The sequence below is a fragment of the Anolis carolinensis genome, chromosome 3, assembly GCF_035594765.1.
Source record: "Anolis carolinensis isolate JA03-04 chromosome 3, rAnoCar3.1.pri, whole genome shotgun sequence".
NCBI classification, from domain to species: Eukaryota; Metazoa; Chordata; class Lepidosauria; order Squamata; family Dactyloidae; genus Anolis; species Anolis carolinensis.
Genome location: NC_085843.1, coordinates 113,523,676 through 113,544,165, shown reverse-complemented (window position 1 = coordinate 113,544,165; position 20,490 = coordinate 113,523,676). Strand labels below are relative to the sequence as shown.

Below are 20,490 nucleotides of genomic sequence, written 5' to 3'. Positions count from 1 at the left end.
CAGCATTCCCTGTATCGACCCAACTCGTAACTCTATCGAAAAAAGAGATCAGATTAGTCTGGCATGACTTGTTTTTGGTAAATCCGTGTTGACTATTAGCAATGACCGCATTTGTTTCTAAGTGTTCGCAGACCACTTCCTTAATGATCTTTTCCAGAATTTTGCCTGGTATTGATGTGAGGCTGACCGGACGGTAATTGTTTGGGTCGTTCTTTTTTCCCTTCTTGAAGATAGGGACCACATTCGCCCTCCTCCAATCTGCTGGGACTTCTCCCGTTCTCCAAGAACTCTCGAAGATAATTGCCAGTGGTTCTGAAATAACTTCCGCTAGTTCCTTCAGTACTCTTGGGTGTAGCTGATCTGGCCCTGGGGACTTGAATTCGTTTAGAGAGGCCAGGTGTTCCTGGACAACGTGTCTCCCTATTTGGGGTTGGATTTCCCCCAATCCTTCGTCCATTCCGTGTTGCTGAGGTTGAAGATGGCTTTCTTTTTCTGAGAAGACCGAGGCAAAGAAGGTATTGAGCAGTTCTGCCTTTTCCCTGTCCCCTGTCGCCATCACCCCATCTTCTCCTTGCAATGGCCCTATCGCCTCCTTTTTCTTCCTTTTTCTACCAACGTAAGCAAAAAAGCCTTTTTTGTTGTTTTTTATGTCCCTGGCAAGCCTGAGCTCATTTTGCGCTTTAGCCTTGCGAACCTTTTCCCTACAGGTGTTGGCTATACGTTTGAATTCTTCTTTGGTGATTTCTCCCCTTTTCCACTTCTTGTGCATGTCACTTTTGAGCTTTAGCTCAGTTAGAAGTTCTTTGGACATCCATTCTGGCTTCTTTGCACTTGTCTTATTTTTCTTCTTTGTTGGCACTGTTTGCATTTGCGCCGTGAGTATTTCACTTTTGAAAAACTCCCATCCATCCTTAACTCCCTTGTTTTTTAATATCGGCGTCCATGGAATGCCGCTCAGTAATTCCTTCATTTTTTGGAAGTCAGCTCTCTTAAAGTCCAGAAAGCGTGTTTGACTTGTCTTAGTTTCAGCATTCCTTTGTATTGCAAACTGCAGGAGCACATGGTCACTTGCCCCTAAGGATCCAACCACTTCAACTGTATTGATCAGGTCTTCCACATTTGTTAAGATTAGATCAAGAGTTGCTGATCCCCTTGTTGCCTCTTCTACCTTCTGGACCATAAAATTATCTGCAAGGCAAGTGAGGAATTTGTTGGACTTTGTACTCTTGGCTGAGTTTGTTTTCCAGCAGATATCGGGATAATTGAAATCGCCCATGACTACTATATCTCTTCTTTGTGCCTGTTTGGTCAGCTGTTGACAGAAGGCTTCATCAAGTCCTTCATCCTGACTCGGAGGTCTGTAGTAGACACCCACGACAAGATCTTTTTGAGTCCCGGTTCCCTTGATTCTTATCCAGATGCTTTCAAGCTGGTTTCCCGGATTACAGTCTTGCATTTCCTCTGCAACGTAACTGTTTTTGACATATAAAGCTACTCCCCCTCCTCTCCCCTTTGTTCTATTTCTGTGAAAGAGGTTATAGCCCTCAATGGTTAAATTCCAGTGATGGGAGTCATCCCACCAGGTTTCAGTGATGCCTATGACATCGTATGTGTGGTGCTGTGCTAGGAGTTGGAGTTCGTCTTGCTTATTTCCCATGCTCTGAGCATTAGTGTAAAGACATGTAAGCCCCTGTGACCTCCTCTCGAACTGTTTATTTGGGATTATTGTGCTCTCTGTACTTGGTCCTTGCTGTGTTTGTGCAGCCCTCCGTTTAGCCTTTCGGCGGTTCCCTGTGGTCGTGGGTAATATATTGTTCGCCAGGCTGTTGTTCCCCTCCCCCAGTGGATCTAGTTTAAAGTGCGCCTGATGAGGTTTGTGAGTCTGTGTGCAAAAAGATGTTTTCCTACTTGTGTGAGATGCACCCCATCGCTTGCCAGTAGTCCATCCTCTTGGAAGAGTAGACCATGGTCAAGGAAGCCAAAATGCTCCTCTTGACACCATTTTCTGAGCCAGTTATTGACCTGTACTATTTTTCCGGCCCTTGTAGAGCCGTGTCCTACAACAGGGAGGAGGGATGAAAAGATCACATGTACATTATACAGTTTTAGCTTTGTTCCCAGAGCTCGAAAATCATTTGTGATCTTTTGAAAAGTATGCCTAGCGGTGTCATTGGTACCTACATGTATCAACATAAGGTGGGGAGGGTGATGGGGCTTTAGGAGCCTGCTGAGCCTCTGAGTGATATGGTGTATTTTTGCCCCCGGGAGGCAGCATGTTTCTCGAGCCATCCCATCCGGTCTGGAAATGATGGCTTCCGTTCCTCTAAGGAGGGAGTCACCTACTACCAAGACCTGTTTCCTTTGAGGATTGACAGGGTCCCTTTTGTGCAAGACAGTGTGTATGTCCCCTGAAGAGTGTTCCTGTTGAAGTGAATCATGTAGGTGTAAAGTGTTGTCCTCCTCCTCAACATCCCCAGTGCATTCATCAATGACAATCCATTGAGATACATCCGAGAGCCCATTACTCTCCCAAGGATGTTCCTGTTGCTCCTGGTCTATGATTGGGGATGGAGCATTTGCATGATTACATAAGTGTGACTGTGGTGATGCACTGTCCCCGTCAGGGCTATCCCCTGCGCATTGATCCAGGGTGGTCCACTGAGTGGTATCTAAGAAACTGTGGTCCTCCACAAGATGTGTTTCCTGATTGTATGTTAATGATGTAAGAATTTCAAATCTGTTGTGTAAATGCAGCTGAGCAGAGGAGTTCTGCGGAGGCTGCCTGGTCCTGGGTGACCTCCTTCCAAGCCTGAGGGTTGTCTACCTTTGAGTTGATCTCCCCATAAGGTTCCTGATCATGGTCTTGGTGGTGTTGGTGTGATGCAGGCTGCTGATCTACAGCAGCGTGTTGTGCAGTGTCCAAGAAGAGCTCGAGTGCCTGAATGTCCTTAAGGGTCTTAATACGGTGCTCGAGCTGTTGGATCCTCTGCTCCATCAGAGTCATCTGTTTGCATTTGGAGCAGATGTAGTTGTCTAGTTTTTGTGTGAAAAAGCGGAACATGCCACAGCTGGTGCATGTGATGGGAATGTTTTGCTTTTGTTGCATCTCTTGGTGAGCGTGGTGGCCAAGTGGGATCTTTGTACAGTTAAGTAATATGCACGCACTTTATGTGCAAACTGCAACAAACCACCTCTTTGTGTATTTGTTTATGTTGCTTTGTTTCCTGTATGTACTGCAAAGGATAGTTAGTAAAGGTGCCTGGCAAATAAAGCTTTCCCAGAAACTCAATTAACAGGGGACAATGCCTGCTGTCAATCAACTTAAGTACCTGGCTCTCTTTCAACACAACAGTCACACAACAGTTAGACTTTGACCACAGGAGCCAAGCCCACACTCAGTTTAAAATCTTAGCCAAATCTTAGCCAAATCCTACCTGAAGCCAGGGAGCAAAAATGTCCTCCTGCTGCCTCTGCTTCTGCGAGAACCAACTGCCCTTCTGGGATCAGGCTCTGGCAGAAACTCACACTGGCAAATAAAGCTTTCCCAGAAACTCAATTAACAGGGGACAATGCCTGCTGTCAATCAACTTAAGTACCTGGCTCTCTTTCAACACAACAGTCACACAACAGTTAGACTTTGACCACAGGAGCCAAGCCCACACTCAGTTTAAAATCTTAGCCAAATCTTAGCCAAATCCTACCTGAAGCCAGGGAGCAAAAATGTCCTCCTGCTGCCTCTGCTTCTGCGAGAACCAACTGCCCTTCTGGGATCAGGCTCTGGCAGAAACTCACACTGGCAAATAAAGCTTTCCCAGAAACTCAATTAACAGGGGACAATGCCTGCTGTCAATCAACTTAAGTACCTGGCTCTCTTTCAACACAACAGTCACACAACAGTTAGACTTTGACCACAGGAGCCAAGCCCACACTCAGTTTAAAATCTTAGCCAAATCTTAGCCAAATCCTACCTGAAGCCAGGGAGCAAAAATGTCCTCCTGCTGCCTCTGCTTCTGCGAGAACCAACTGCCCTTCTGGGATCAGGCTCTGGCAGAAACTCACACTGGCAAATAAAGCTTTCCCAGAAACTCAATTAACAGGGGACAATGCCTGCTGTCAATCAACTTAAGTACCTGGCTCTCTTTCAACACAACAGTCACACAACAGTTAGACTTTGACCACAGGAGCCAAGCCCACACTCAGTTTAAAATCTTAGCCAAATCTTAGCCAAATCCTACCTGAAGCCAGGGAGCAAAAATGTCCTCCTGCTGCCTCTGCTTCTGCGAGAACCAACTGCCCTTCTGGGATCAGGCTCTGGCAGAAACTCACACTGGCAAATAAAGCTTTCCCAGAAACTCAATTAACAGGGGACAATGCCTGCTGTCAATCAACTTAAGTACCTGGCTCTCTTTCAACACAACAGTCACACAACAGTTAGACTTTGACCACAGGAGCCAAGCCCACACTCAGTTTAAAATCTTAGCCAAATCTTAGCCAAATCCTACCTGAAGCCAGGGAGCAAAAATGTCCTCCTGCTGCCTCTGCTTCTGCGAGAACCAACTGCCCTTCTGGGATCAGGCTCTGGCAGAAACTCACCCTGGCAAATAAAGCTTTCCCAGAAACTCAATTAACAGGGGACAATGCCTGCTGTCAATCAACTTAAGTACCTGGCTCTCTTTCAACACAACAGTCACACAACAGTTAGACTTTGACCACAGGAGCCAAGCCCACACTCAGTTTAAAATCTTAGCCAAATCTTAGCCAAATCCTACCTGAAGCCAGGGAGCAAAAATGTCCTCCTGCTGCCTCTGCTTCTGCGAGAACCAACTGCCCTTCTGGGATCAGGCTCTGGCAGAAACTCACACTGGCAAATAAAGCTTTCCCAGAAACTCAATTAACAGGGGACAATGCCTGCTGTATTCAAACAATACACCACCAAGACAAGCCTGAATGCAACACCAACACAAGAGTATTTCCATCCCTTCCTTCTCTGACTGGAACCCTCAGAACAGCTCCTTAATCTGTTCTAAAATGTTTCCTACCCCTCTGGAGCATATGGGGAGGCATGGAAGAGGTGTAGTGTGAAGGGGGGGCTCAAATTCGGTCATCCGTTCGTTTGCATAGTTTTGACAGCAAAAGTTCAGCACTGGTTTGTAACCCAATATTCTGGATCCTTCTACTATAAGGTTGGTATTCTTTAAAAAGAGATAGCAGAGCTTTAAAATAAGCATATTAAAATATACTATAGTGACATCTATAATATTTTAGATGCCAAGTTAAGAAATACAATTGTTCATGCTACAGTAAGTTTACATTGGCCCAAAGTAACTAGGAGTTAGGATGTGCAGTGACCTGCTTTAGCAAAATCACATTATCTGCCAGGATCAAATGGGTCGATGAGACTCTTTAAGTGCAGTATGTTTATTCCTTTCTCATTCTGTAAGTGGCATCAGACAAACAATTTATAAAAGCTAGCATCTTGCAATGCTTCTCTATTCTCTTCCAATTATCCTCTATTAACTTCTGAGGCTGCCTGTGATTCCTGTCTTCTCCCTGAGAATGGGTTAGTGCCCATCATGATTATGCTACAAAACCAGAGAGTTACTTGAGGAATGCCCACATACATTTTTATCTGTTTAAGTGTTCTGCTCGTCTCCTGTTTGTTATTGTCATTTGTGTTGTAGGCATCTACCAAAGCTACATTTAAAATGCGTAACTTAAGCATTTGCACAAGTAATATCTTTCAGAAGTATTTTGTGGTCTGACAATCAGCATTAGGACTGAAGCCCAATTCAGCATTGGGAATGCTAATGCTGTTAAACCACTTTTTAATTCTGTCATATGTCAGTAAAACTTAATGTTAAATTCATTTTAACATCTTGTTTTATAACCAAATTAAAGAAAGAGAACATGTGCCCAAACACTTGCATCAAGAGATTAATAAGGTTTGAGATGTAGACTTCATTATTAGATCAGCCTTCCAAAGTCAAAGACATATTATACTGATCAAATTGAAGAAGAGATGGTAGAAAATTGGCGATATTTATTTATTCCAATACCCTATGTACTCATGTATAAGTCTAAAAATCCAGTCAAAAAATCAACCAAAGAACCCTGGGTTGATGTATCCATGGGTCATTATGACTACTGTACCTTAACTCTTTATCAAAAACAGAATTGTCTACTTCTCTAAGTAAAGTGCCAGAAGGCAAGATTTTAGCCCATTCTAGGACAGCCTATAAGAAGCACCAACTTTATCTATTCTCTCTGCCATGGCTTTTTTTTTAATGACTGAGTGGGGAAAAGGTGATGGTAGCCAGGAGCATCTCCCCCCCCCACACACACACACTGATGATTGTGGAATGATCCTCAACTTACCCATGAGTTGTATCAAAATCCATTAAGTTTGGCCCCAAAACCTGCCCTTAACTTATACATGAGATCCACCGATACGGCATTTACAGAAGCATATAAAGTTACACCTCGGTTAACAAACCCCCGATATAGTCTTTACAGCATCTTTTTATGACTGCCCAGCTCCCCTTTATTCCTTATCTTTTTTTCTTGCTGGAAGGTTTTCAGAAGTGTCAGTCAATTGTACTGTAACTGCAGTGCCTGCCCACAACAGGCAAAGTAAACAGCAGCTCCCTCTAAAATCCCTTATTGAACATAGGTGTTACATAAAAAGGAGAAAATAGATGAGTCAATGTTTGGAGGGGAAGGAGAGAAGCATAGGTCTGGCCACCAACACTGAAATAATAAAAAGGTGGAGGGTAGGGAAAGAAAACTTTGATCCTGAATACTGAAGAAGCCTTTTAAGCCATCTCTAAAAGGGTTTTTTGCTTATTTAAGCAAAGTTTATTTGATAGAGTTGTTTCATTTCACATGTGTTTTAAGATAAAAATTTTGATGAAACACATTGAACTGTTCTTTTTTTTAAGATGTAGGAATCAATCCCTATTCTTTCCATGTCATTTTTGCCTCTTATACCAAAGTTTTTCTTAAAACAATAGTGTCCAAGAAGATACCTACTTTTTTGTTAACATGTTATGAAATAATGATTATTTTTCAATGAAGTAAAGTTTGGTGGAGTAAATCTTATAACAACATTGTGATTACAGTTACATGAATCATAGGCTGTTGTTTGTTCTGGTGTACTCTTGTAATAACATAGTGATTATCATTCACTGTCATTAAGTCATCTGTCTATCATGGTACAGTTGGTAACTACAGACTGCCAAGGGTATATCTGCGGCCTTTAAAATACTACAGCTGTGCAATAAAAGGAAGCAAAACAATAGCACCTAATTTATTGTAAACCTAATCCTTTTTATGTCTTCATGTCCAGTATTCCACATACAGTACAGATGCCAGAAATGTGCTGTAACTTGTCCTGTACTACATGGACATGTTGTATGAATCAACATTAAATAAACCTGTAGACTTATATCAAGATACACTCAGATCCAATGAATACTCTCCCCTCTCTCTCCCATGCAAATAAGCCATCATGAATTCAGTTCTGTCCTCTTAAGGTGGTCTTGTTCTCATTTTCTCTATATTACAACAACAAGCACCAGATCAATCAAGGTATGTACCTTCAAGTCGCATGCTGACTTCTGGTGGGTTTTTTTTTAGTCTTCTTACAAAAGGAATACTCACATGTGGGTTTGCCAATTCCTTTTTCTGATATAGCTTATAGCATTTGGTATAAATATAAATAGGTTTTAAAAATTATTTTAAGAAGTACAACTGTTCCCCATTTTTATTTTTAGTTTTGCATTTGACAGAAATGGTTGTGCGAATGAACAAGAAACCCAGAAACATGTATTTGTTGTTAATCAGTCAAGGTAGTTAACAAATATATGTGGCTGAGTTTCACTTCTACTCAGTGAAAAAAGTTCTGAAACTGTGTACTTATAATTTTTAAAGTCTTAAATATTTATACCAAATACTCATCCATAAACATCACTGCCTTATCCAAAGCTGATTCAGCTATTATTACTCAAATGAATTAGTATGGTTGCATTATTTCTCCAGTTGCCAAGCTACTATTAATTTATTCTTTTATTATTCCATGAATAAATTAGATATTGATTCAGAATCTGAATGGATGCCTGGAAAAAATCACTGCATTTGTTTCTGTATCAAACAGAAAAGCAGTCAATTTTAAACTATGTGTCGTGACACAGCCGCCTTTTAAAAAGCCACACACATAAAGGAAAGTTCTTAAATGTTTATTAAATGATATTTTAAACTCAGAAACACTTAACTGCAGTGTTTCTCCTCAAAAATAAATGTCTTAATTCAAAAGGAGTCAAAAGCAAGAACAAAAGGATAAACCGGATTATCTGGCTTGATAATCTGCATCAAATGTAACAGAAACGTTACCAGAACTGACGCCACTCAATGCTGTGGCGCAAAGGGCTGGAAAAGAGCAAAATACTCTCAAAAGGCAGCAAGTAGAATCATAGTTCTCTCCAAAGGGAGAAAACCGGAGACGCCAAGCCAGGAGCAAGCACAGACGAAGGTCAGGAGCCGGACCGGGTTCAGTAGCCAGAAAAGCTGAAGTAGAAGCGCCAAAGCAGGGATGCCAAAACAGGGACGCCAACGCAAACGCCGAACTGGAAACGCTGAAGCAGGAAAGCTTAAGACAAACGCCAAGTTGCAAACGCTGAAGCAGGGATGCCAAGGCAAACGCCGAACTGGAAACGCTGGAGCAGAAACGCCAAGGCAAACGCCGAACTGGAAATGCTGGAACAAGAACGCCAAGGCATACGCCAAACTGGAAACGCTGGAGCAGAAATGCCAAGACAAACGCCGAACTGGAAATGCTAGAACAGGGAAGCCAAAACAAACGCCAAACTGGAAACGCCGTTGTCAGAAGTCGAACAGGAGTCAGAAGCCAGGAACACTGAAGCAGGATTCAATCCGGATTATCAGGAAGCTGTACAGCCAGGACCCAAGGAGAACAGGCAGCGACAAAGCAATGTCCCCAAAACGACACCTTGCCTTCTGCAAGACAATAGTTCTCCAAACTCTACTTTTAACTTACTCGTCGGAGTCCGATGCTGATGAGACCTCCGCCCTTTCCTCATCAATCACAGCTGATCTTGATCTTGTTAGTGGACCTTGCCTCCCATCCCTCCAGCCCCTCCATCTCTGTTCAAGACTTAGATCTCCCCATGTCCCAGAAGTATGAGAGGCTTGCCAATCCCCTGATGCAGCCCCATGGGCTGGCTCATCATCCACATTTACTTGAGTCCAGTCAGCACTCTCCATCTCACTCCCAGACCCATAATTCCCAGAAAATCCCTCAAAAGTCTCCTCATCCGTGGAAGCAGTGAGTATATCCCTGATCTTTTTCCTTTCTCTTTCCTCATCTGACTCCTGCTCTCGAGTAGACCTTTTAGTTCCTCTACTCTCTGCGAAATCATCATCTAGTATGGACTCCTCATCACTAGAAAACCCATAAAACGTCTCATCCTCTGAAGAAGCCATAAGTATTTCCCGAACCCGCTTTACTTGTTGTTCTTCATCAAGCACCTGCTCTCTATTAGCCCTTTTTCTCCTTCTAGCTGTTTCACCCATAGAACCATTACTGCCCCTTGGCCCAACTACAACACTATGAATGTTAAATTTACTTTTTAGTAGTATGCATGGTTTTAATGTGTTTTAATCTCTATGTTTTAAATACATATATTTTAATGGTCTTATGTTTTAATGTGATTTAACCATGTTGTAACCCACCTTGAGTCATGAGGCGAGTCAAACCAATACCTTTTTATTTAAAGGTTATGAGTCTGAGTTTTACATTTTATAATGCATGTATTAAAATGGAGTACTTCAAAGATACCAGATCCCATCCCATGATTAGGCTCCTCAGCTGTTCCTCACTTTTGGCCATCGGAGTGGTATCATCTGCATACCTAAGGTTGTTAATGTTTCTTCCAGCAATTTTAACTCGTCAAGCCCCGCACGTCGCATGATGTGTTCTGCGTACAAGTTGAATAGGTAGGGTGAAAGCATGCAGCCCTGCCGTACTCCTTTCCCAATCTTGAACCAGTCTATTGTTCCGTGATCTGTTCTTACTGTGGCTGCTTGGTCTTTATACAGATTTCTCAGGAGACAGACAAGGTGACTTGGTATGCCATAGTTTATTATGATCCACACAGTCAAAGGCTTTAGAATAGTCAATAAAGCAGAAGTAGATGTTTTTCTGAAACTCCCTGGCTTCCTCCATTATCCAGCAGATATTGGCAATTTGGTCTCTCGTTCCTCTGCCTTTTCTGAACCCAGCTTGTATATCTGGCAACTCTTGCTCCATGTATTGCTGGAGTCTGCCTTGCAGGATCTTGAGCATTACCTTACTGGCATGGGAAATAAGTGCCACTGTACGGAAGTTGGAGCATTCTTTAGCACTTCCCTTTTTGGGTATGGGGATATAAATTGATTTTTTTCCCCAATCTGATGGCCAATCTTGTGTTTTCCATATTTGCTGGCATATGGCATGCATCACCTTGACAGCATCACCTTCCAAGATTTTAAACAACTCAGCTGGGATCCTGTCATCTCCTGCTGCCTTGTTATTAGCAATGCTTCTTAAGGCCCATTCAACCTCACTTCTCAGGATGTCTGGTTCTAATTCACTCACCACACCATCAAAGCTATCCTCTATATTATTATCCTTCCTATACAGATCTTCTGTATATTCTCGCCACCTTTTCTTGATCTCTTCAGCTTCTGTTAGGTCCTTGCCATCTTTGTTTTTGATCATGCCCATTTTTGCCTGAAATTTGCCTCCGATTTTTTTGATTTTCTGGAAGAGGTCTCTTGTCCTTCCTATTCTGTTGTCTTCTTCCAGTTCCATGCATTGCTTGTTTAAAAATAGTTATTTGTCTCTTCTAGCTAGCCTCTGGAATTGAGCATTTAATTGGGCATATCTCCCCCTATCTCTGTTTCTTTTCACCTTTCTTCTTTCTTGGGCTGCTTCCAGTGTCTCAGCAGACAACCATCTTGCCTTCTTTGTTTTCTTTTTCTTTGGGACGTACTTTGTTGCTGCCTCCTGAACAATGTTGTGGACTTCTATCCATAGTTCTTCTGGGACTCTATTTATTAAATCTAGTCCCTGAAATCTATTCTTCACCTCCACTGCATATTCACTAGGAATATTTGTGAGATCATATCTAATTGGTTTATGTATTTTCCCCATTCTCTTTAGTCTGATTCTAAATTTCGCAGTAAGATATTCGTGATCTGAACTACAGTCAGCTCCAGGTCTTGTTTTCACCGACTGGATGGATGTCCACCACCTTTGGCTGCAAAGGATGTAGTCAATATGATTTCGGTGTTGACCATTTGGTGAAGTCCATGTGTAAAGCCGTCTTTTAGGTTGTTGGAGGAGAGTGTTTGTTATGCACAGAGAGTTTTCCTGGCAAAATTCTATCAACCTACATCCTGCTTCATCCGTGCTTGCCTGTGATCCCAGTTGTCATTTGACTGCCCACCTTAGCATTCCAATCTCCTGTAATGAGAATAATGTCTCTTTTTGGTGTGTTATCCAGTAGGTGCTGCAGATACTCATAGAACTTATCTAATTCTGCTTCTTCAGCAGCTGTGGTTGGGGCATATATTTGGATCACTGTGATGTTAAACGGCTTGCCTTGAACTCGAATTGGAATTCATAGGGCCACCATAAATTTGCCAACAATGTGAACGCACACACACACATTTTAAAAATGATCTGGTATCAAACAAACACGCTAAACTCTATATATTTGTAATCTCTCTTAAAGTGTGATTTGTGATGCTCTTCCAAAGCTGAAAATGTGAGAGAGAGAAAGGGGAGAAATATCCAGCCTGATACCAAACATTATATGGCACAAAAGGTATTGCAGAGAACATACATTTGATGAATAGCATACTCTAGCCTACCGGGAGCTACGATTCCTCACCATATTGGGAGACACTAAAACAGTGGTTCTCAACCTGAGGTCCCAGATGTTTTTGGCCTACAACTCCCAGAAATCCCAGCCAGTTTATCAGCTGTTAGGATTTCTGGGAGTTGAAGGCCAAAAACATCTGGGGACCCCAGGTTGAGAACCACTGCCCTAAAACAACTCTAGTCAACTGTTACCACTCCCCCTAGCCAGTATCCAGGCATCAGGGAGTTCAAGAGAAGGGAGGCAAAAAAAGACAAGCATTTTCACCAGTTAAAGACTGGATTTAGCCCCATTTATCATTGTGTCATTATCAAGATTTTGACCCTATTAGCCAAGAAATCTGTACATTTATTTTCTGTTTCTTAAGTAATTATTAGAAAGTTCTGAATATTTACCGAAACCCCCAATCCACAGTACCTAATCCTTTCTCACTTTTGCAGGCAGAGAAATCGCCCAAAATAACAGAGAATCTGATGTGGAGAAATGTTCTTTTTTCTTATGTCCAACTAATGTCCTAGCAGCTAAGCAATAATTAGAAGGACAATTTCAAATTTCAACCTCCTCCCATTTACTATTGCTATAATTAATAAATGGAAACAACTTAACCAAAGACAGAATAAACAAGTAATACTGGATCTTGGTATAAGTCACTCTTCTTCTGGACTGATAGTTGTCAACTCATATTCAAAGAAAGAACCCACAAAAGAATAGGCCTTCAAATCCAACCTCATATCTTTATAATTGTGGCAATGATCACCTCAATGATCCTCTTAAAACAGGCACATGGAACAACTATTTTCAGTTTTTAAACCATCTCTATTTCATTTCCAAAACCAAGATGGCTCTCAGTACAGAGATATTGTTCAAATGTTATTTCTATTCAAAAATATGTGTGTGATAGGCTGAAATAGTTCTCCTTATCAATAACTGATACTACTTGGAGAAGCATTAGGAGTATTTTTATTTCTACAGAGAGATCCTCTGTTACGATAACAGTAGATGGTAATTAACTTTCCTTAAAAATCACTGTGGGAATTCCTGTGATGCAATGTCTGGTGTTAGTTAGTTATATATAAATGTTTCCTCTAATTAATATTCATGTTCTTCTCCATTGGGATGCCACCTCATTATGCTTATAATCCTTGCAAAGACTAATGTTCTGTGAAAAATACAGAAAATTGGAATACATCTACTCAGTATATTTTTTATACAGGAAAAAAACATGAAATAGGAAGCAACAATATGGTCTCCTATCCCAAGATCTTTTCCATAAAGTCTAAATGGACTTTACATTCAGACTTCACTTCCCCCTGCCCTTTCCATATGCAAAGTTCTCGGAAAAGTAGGAACCAACATTCAGAAAATTTACTTTTTAAAAACTATAAAACTGAGTTAGTTTTTGAAAGTAAATTTTCAAGGTCTGAAAAAGTATAGACTTAATACAGAAAGCAAGAAAATATACACTGCTGCAAGAGGGAAAAAATGACTAGAGCTTGGAAATGTGATTTTTCTGAAGAGAGAGAGAAAAAAAAGAAGAAGAGTGCGGGAACTATCGTGGTATCTCCCTTCTAACCTCCGCCGGGAAAATCCTTGCAAGAATCCTTGCAAACCGCCTTCTCCCTGTCTCAGAAGACACCCTCCTAGAATCCCAGAATGGCTTCCGTCCCTCCAGAGCAACAGTGGACATGATCTTCACTGCACGACAGCTCCAAGAAAAATGCAGGGAACAAAACCAACCTCTGTACATAGCATTCATTGACCTTGCAAAGGCATTCGACACAGTGAATCGCAGCGCTCTCTGGACCATCCTCCAAAAAATCGGGTGCCCTGACAAATTTGTGAACATCCTGCGGCTCCTCCATGATGACATGATGGCAACAGTCTTGGAGAGCAACGGCTCCCAAAGTGACCCATTTAAGGTGGAATCAGGTGTCAAGCAGGGATGTGTTATTGCCCTTACCTTATTTTCCATCTTCATCGCTATGTTACTTCACCTTGTTGATGGGAAGCTTCCCACCGGAGTGGAAATAATCTATCGGACAGATGGCAAGCTATTTAACCTCAGCAGACTGAGAGCCAAAACCAAGGTCACCACAACATCTGTTATAGAACTCCAATATGCTGATGACAACGTAGTCTGTGCGCATTCAGAAGAAGATCTACAAGCCACTCTAAACACCTTCGCAGAAGCATATGAGAAGCTCGGCCTCTCACTGAACATCGAGAAAACCAAAGTGCTCTTCCAACAGGCACCAGCTAATCCCTCTGCAAAGCCAGGAATACAGCTTAACGGTGTAACATTAGAAAATGTTGACCATTTCCGCTACCTTGGCAGCCATCTCTCCACAAAAGTCAACATCGACACTGAAATACAACACCGCCTGAGCTCTGCGAGTGCAGCATTTTTCCGTATGAAGCAGAGAGTGTTTGATGACCGGGACATCCGTAGAGATACCAAGGTGCTTGTTTATAAAGCCATTGTCCTCCCAACCCTGATCTACGCCTGCGAAACGTGGACTGTCTACAGATGTCACACCAAACTCCTGGAGCGTTTCCATCAGCGTTGCCTCAGGAAAATCCTGCAAATCTCTTGGGAAGACAGGCGGACAAATGTCAGCGTGCTTGAGGAAGCAAAGACCACCAGCATTGAAGCGATGCTCCTACGCCATCAACTCCGCTGGACTGGCCACGTTGTCTGAATGCCCGATCACCGTCTCCCAAAGCAGCTCCTCTACTCTGAACTCAAGAATGGGAAACGGAATGTTGGTGGGCAGGAAAAGAGATTTAAAGATGGGCTCAAAGCCAACCTTAAAAACTGTGGCATAGACACTGAGAACTGGGAAGCTCTGGCCCTTGAGCGCTCCAATTGGAGGTCAGCTGTAACCAGCAGTGCTGCAGAGTTCGAAGAGGCACGAACGGAGGGCTTAAGGGAGAAACGTGCCAAGAGGAAGGAGCGTCAAGCTAACCCCGACCGGGACCGCCTTCCACCTGGAAACCGATGTCCTCACTGCGGGAGAATATGCAGGTCAAGAATAGGTCTCTTCAGCCACCTAAGAACCCACCCCCAAGATACCAAGGATGGAAGACTATTGTCCTCGAACTACGAGGGATCGCCTAAGTAAGTAAGTTTTCTGAAGAGAGATAGACTCTGAACAAAATGTTAGGGTTGGGTTGTTTTGTAAATCAAATAAACATCCATGTTTTTTATTAAGTCCACTGCAATCATTTTGTTGAAAGACTGATCACATTCATTACCTAATAGTAATATACAGTACTCCCAAGTATTCAACCTCATTCTTTATTTTTACCATTAGAAGGCTTTTGGATTTTAACAAAAATCCTGCATTAAAAAGAGCACTTTTGTTTCATCTATATACCTGCCCTAAAGCATCTGAACTCGTATGAGTAGAGAAATCCTTGGATGACACCAAACCATTATTATGACTGTGCATTGGTGCAAACCCCAAGGCTAGCAAAGAGGCAGGCTTGCCTACTTTATGCTCAGTTCATCCACACAGAAAAGAGACTCCATTAGGTGCTCCAACAAATGAGCATCAACAAGAGTTAACTGCTCTGATAAGAGATTACACTTACAACATTTTTATAATATTAAAAATGTCCAAATCTGAGTCCATTTCTATAACTTCAATGATGAACTAAGTTATATACACAGTAGAGATGAAAAGAATATTAGAAAATTATTGAAAAAATATGTTTTTTGACTACTGAGAAACCTTGGCCCTTTCAGACAGGTCCAAAATGCAGGACCTGTCTCAGTTTTACCTGAGGCATCTAAATGACACCTCAGGTAAAACTGAATTAATCCAGAGAAAACTGGGATATCCCAGTTTGCTCTGGATTAATTAAACACCTGGATAGATCCAGACCTTTAACTAAAGTTTGGATCTTTCTAGGTGAAGGCCTTGTGGGAATTGACTAATCCCCACAGTGATCTTGGTTCTTTGGGCAGATGGTACCTACCCCCCTCACCTCTCAGGCCCCATTTCTCCCCAAAACAGCGCAGCGCAGGCCCCTCTGGAGAGCTATCTTAATGCATGGAAATGACGCATCAGGAGGTGGGGGGGGGGGAGAGGAGGGATTTCCCTCTTCCCCTCCCCACCCTCTTGACACATCATTTGCACACATCAGAAGAGCTGCTGGCAAGCATTCATGTATGTTTGGGGGATATGGGGGTGGGGCGGAAACCCAAAGGTTGGGTTGGGGTGTGGGTGGGAACTAAATACGTAAATAGATTTAATATCCCAATTCCATCTCGAATTTAGTTATGTCTGGAAGGGCCTGTTGATTAATGAATCTTGGACCCAGGAGAATTTTCACCGTTTATGACTTATTTTGCACAAAATTCACACATGGTTATTATTTGCAGAAAAAGCCTTTTCTGTAAAGGAAATGGAATTTTCTGCATGGGAAATAATATTTTAATGTGCAAATATTCATTCCTGACAAAAATGCTGTAGTTCTGTGTAAAATAGATTTGCATAGAAAGCAGCATTTCTTTACATAGGAATTAATACTTCTGCATTAAAATATTATTTTCCACACAAAAAAAATGTATTTTGTCTACAGAACTGACACTTGCAAATTTTATATAAGTCTGAAACTACAAATTGCCTTTGAAATTTGTGCAGGTTTTTTTCAGGATTTTCTCCATGCGTTAACCACATTTTGTACACTTGGTTTCCTTTTTCAATGAAATGCACAGGGCACTTTTAACCAAAAAATGTGGAACATTATATTTTATTCTTTAAAAAAATTCAAACATATCCTCCTCCATTCCCACCTCTTTATCTACTTTTTCATAACCAAACTACATAGTAGAAGATAGCTGTTGGATAAATTATCACATGTGTGGCTTGACCCTAAATTTCCACAATTATATCCTCTGTTACTTTTTCTTACCTAAAGATTGTTTAGCCATACAGTATGCTTCTTTATGAATCACAATACTGCTAAGAGGTTTCTTTTCCTCTCTAGATTTCTGACCACTTCATTACCATGACAACAATGAACTGAGTAAAGTTGTGCTGCTACCCTTAAAAATGCTAACTAATCTCCTTGTACATCCATATGAGAGTTTCCACTCTACCTGACAGAATTAGTGGATAAATACTATATAATGACATTCAATATTCTTTGTTGCTTAATAAAATCTCAAGTTATTATAAGGTGAAATGATGCACAAAACTCAAACTTCCTATTGACCTCATTATTCTCAGTTTGGAGATCTAAGCCCTAAGCAAAGCAATAAAATTAAAGCAGTGGAATCTGTTCTTCTAGATCTCATTTCTCCCCACATCTCCAACAACCCAAGGCTTTGATGTCTGTGCTGCAAGCAGAGGCATGCAGGATGCAGCAAAACTGAATTGGCTACAGTGAGAGAAAATAAGATAGTGAACGTACCAAGTCTGCTATAAAACCCATCAGGTGAATTATGATATCTGCTTCTTTTTTTAGCCTTGGGATTTGTACCAATACCCAGTTACCACACTACTTTAATTCCCAGTTTGGTAGTGAGAACTGGAACCAGCGGCATGCTGAATTTTGGCAAGGGCACTGAGGCTTATACCAGATTCAGAAAACGTTGCTCTGCCAAGGATTTTCAGGACTTCAGTTGCCAGAGCTAGCAAATGGTAAGAAGTTGTGGTCCAAAAACATCTGTAAAATCAAGTATTTGCAATGGCTGGTTTACACCTCTACTTATTCAGAAGGATCACCATGGGCCCATCACTTCCACACTCTCCAACTCATAATGCAGAGGTTTTCTGATGAGAAACAGAAGACCTTTTAATGGATCTTAGAATGCACCTACACTGTAGAATTAATGAAGTTTAGCACCATTTTAACTGCCATGGCTCAATGTTATGGAATAATGTCAAAACATGCTGGAGTCTCACTGAACTACAACTCTTATGATTCCATAGCATTGAACCATAGCAGTTGAAATGGTGTCAAACTGTATTAATCCTACAATGTAGGTGCACCTTTACTCACCCCAAGTTTTCTGTTGGAACAGTGAGACGTAGATTGGGGAAAATGTAGATAACAGCAAACATTTTTCGTAGGACAAATGAAAAGGATATAGCTTGTACAGGAGGTCCTTGGAAAATAAGTGAAACTGTGGATGTTAAACATGTATATGAGTTCTACAGATACAGAGTGATATTGCACACCCATTCAGCCACATTACTACTATAGGACTGTCTAATTTGCTCATTTCAGGATTTTGAGCTCTAAAGTGAAGAAATAGATCCCCAGTTTCTTTTTAGGCCATAGTGCTGGGCATATAGCAGCCACCACCTCCCCTTCTCTCCATTCATCCATGCAACTGACATTTATGCCATTAAAAATGAATCATAAATGAAAAACCAAAAGAGTGTAGTAAATAAATATGTATTTATATCTATCAATAACAGGATATAAAATGCATTTAAAATGTGCTACTATTCTATAGCGTGTATTGCAAAATGTCAGTTTAAAAAAAAAATTGTCCCTGCTATCAACTTAAAATAACTTATAAATATTATGCAGAATATGAACTGAAGGACAAGTTATTTCCTACCTTTACCATTCATAATGAGTCATCCTGCCAAACCAATTTCTATGTAGCTTTTAAATTGTTTCACTCTTCATGCTGCAAAAACGTATCTTGATTCACCAGAATGCAAGTACAGTATAACAAAAGTAAATAATTAGATAAAGATACAGTATATAATTTCATTTCACAGCCAGAATCATTTCCAATGTGGCAGCTAGAAATATTCGTGCTACATTTTGTCACCTGCTCACATCAGAGAACGAATAAAAAATGGTTTCCTTTGAAACTGACAAATAGTGTAAATATCTTACTATTTTTTTCCACAGAAGTGTCAGAAGAAATGATTTTTATCTCTGAGATTTTAAAGCTTGAGCTGAGGTTATTTACATTTGTTTTATTAAATTTAAATTATTTTCATTTGCAAAAGGCCAAAGCAAGTGTAGACTTTCAATATATTGCTGATATATCCAAATAAGGAAGAACTTCCTGACTTAGAGCTGGTCAGCAGTGGAATTCTCTGCTTCCGAGTGTGGTGAAAGCTCCTTCCTTGGAGGCTTTTAAACAGAGGCTGGATGGCCATTTGCTGGGGGTATTTTGACAGTGCTTTTCCTGCATGACAGGGGGTTGGACTAGATGGTCCATGTGGTCTGTCTTCCAACTCTATTGTTCTATGATTCTAAGATAAGAACTAGAAAAACGCACCATTAAAGACCTTTCTACAGAGCCACTTAGGATACATCTACATTGCAGAATTAATGCAGTTTGACGCCACATTAACTGTCATTGCTTGCTACTATGAAATACTGGGTTTTGTAATTTGGTAAACTGCCAATACTCTTGGCAGAAAAGACAAAGGATTATGTAAAACTACAGTTCCCATGATTTTAAGGCACCAAGCTTTGGCAGTTAAAGTGGAGTCAAACTGTATTAATTCTACATTCTTGTTCAAATAAAAAAGTCTTCACTGTCTGCAGAAGGGTCAACTTAGCGCCTCCTAGCAGACATTTTCTTAGCCTAGGTACAGCCACTTAGAAGACATTCTCCTGTGCCTTTACCAAACAAAGTAGGGCATAGCCCTCTCCCTGATGATCTTAAAAGTCAACTATGTTCATGCAGGGAGACATAGACTTTCATTTAGTCTGGACCTGAGCCATACAGAGCACACACTATCAGCCTGTGAAGAAGGGAATAGGCTGTTGGAGGAGGTCATGACTACCACAGTACTACTCCTTTTTATGTGCTGTTTCCACCTGCTTAGATAATGAGTGACTAGGGATAAAGTCGAAAAAAAATCTGTAATGAATTCACCTGCATTTCTACATTATCAAACCCACTCTCAGTTGTAAACATAACACTACGTCAATATATGCTTTTTTAAAAAAAATCTGAAGATTTATGAATGTTCTAGGCCAGTGCTATTCAAACTGGTGGTCCCACTATTATTGCAGGTCTACAGGTCATTGGTTGCTGGTCCATGGTGAATTTTCATGAAATAAAGAAACAGTTTTAGCTAACTCGTACAAATATAATTCCAGTTCCTGGCATACTTGGAAAAGAAGAAATTCAGCCTGAGAAACACTATTCTAGGTTTACAAATGGATACATCTGTACACATGGATATCTGAACTGGTATTCGGACCATGCATAATCTGATCATCACAAAAAGAGAAGAGATGGACAAAATGTCCCATCCCTACTGTTATGATTCAAATGTTATCCCTATTAGCATCCTAGAAGCAACCTGATTATAAATAACAATCTTTTTGATCTTAAAATATTAATACCTACTCAGCAACAATGAACAATTGGAAATACAGAGCAGATACTCTATGCGGTAGAACAAATTTACATAGGCCATAATAAAATGAGGTCATAATAAAATGAGGTCACCATCTCTTCCTAAACCAACCATGCATCCCAAACAATTCAGTATAAAGTTCTGTCTTTGGCTGAATTTGTTTCCAAGAAAACAGTAAGTAGAAAAAATTTGCAAAG

General features: G+C 41.0%; 2 protein-coding genes across 6 annotated transcripts in view; both read right to left on the bottom strand.

The window, feature by feature from the left end:
* The window catches only part of npas2 (neuronal PAS domain protein 2), a 93,703-nt gene that overhangs the window by 67,479 nt on the left and 5,734 nt on the right, over positions 1-20,490 (bottom strand). The window lies entirely within an intron of this gene.
* LOC134297540 (uncharacterized) lies at positions 7,927-11,912 on the bottom strand. The gene has a single exon (XM_062975383.1). It carries the CDS (start codon positions 10,865-10,867, stop codon positions 10,106-10,108), a length of 762 nt encoding a protein of 253 aa, XP_062831453.1. The 5' UTR covers positions 10,868-11,912; the 3' UTR covers positions 7,927-10,105.

Excerpts from the sequence above, each read along its gene's own strand:
- LOC134297540 (XM_062975383.1), bottom strand. The coding sequence starts at position 10,867 with ATGGAACTGGAAGAAGACAACAGAATAGGAAGGACAAGAGACCTCTTC.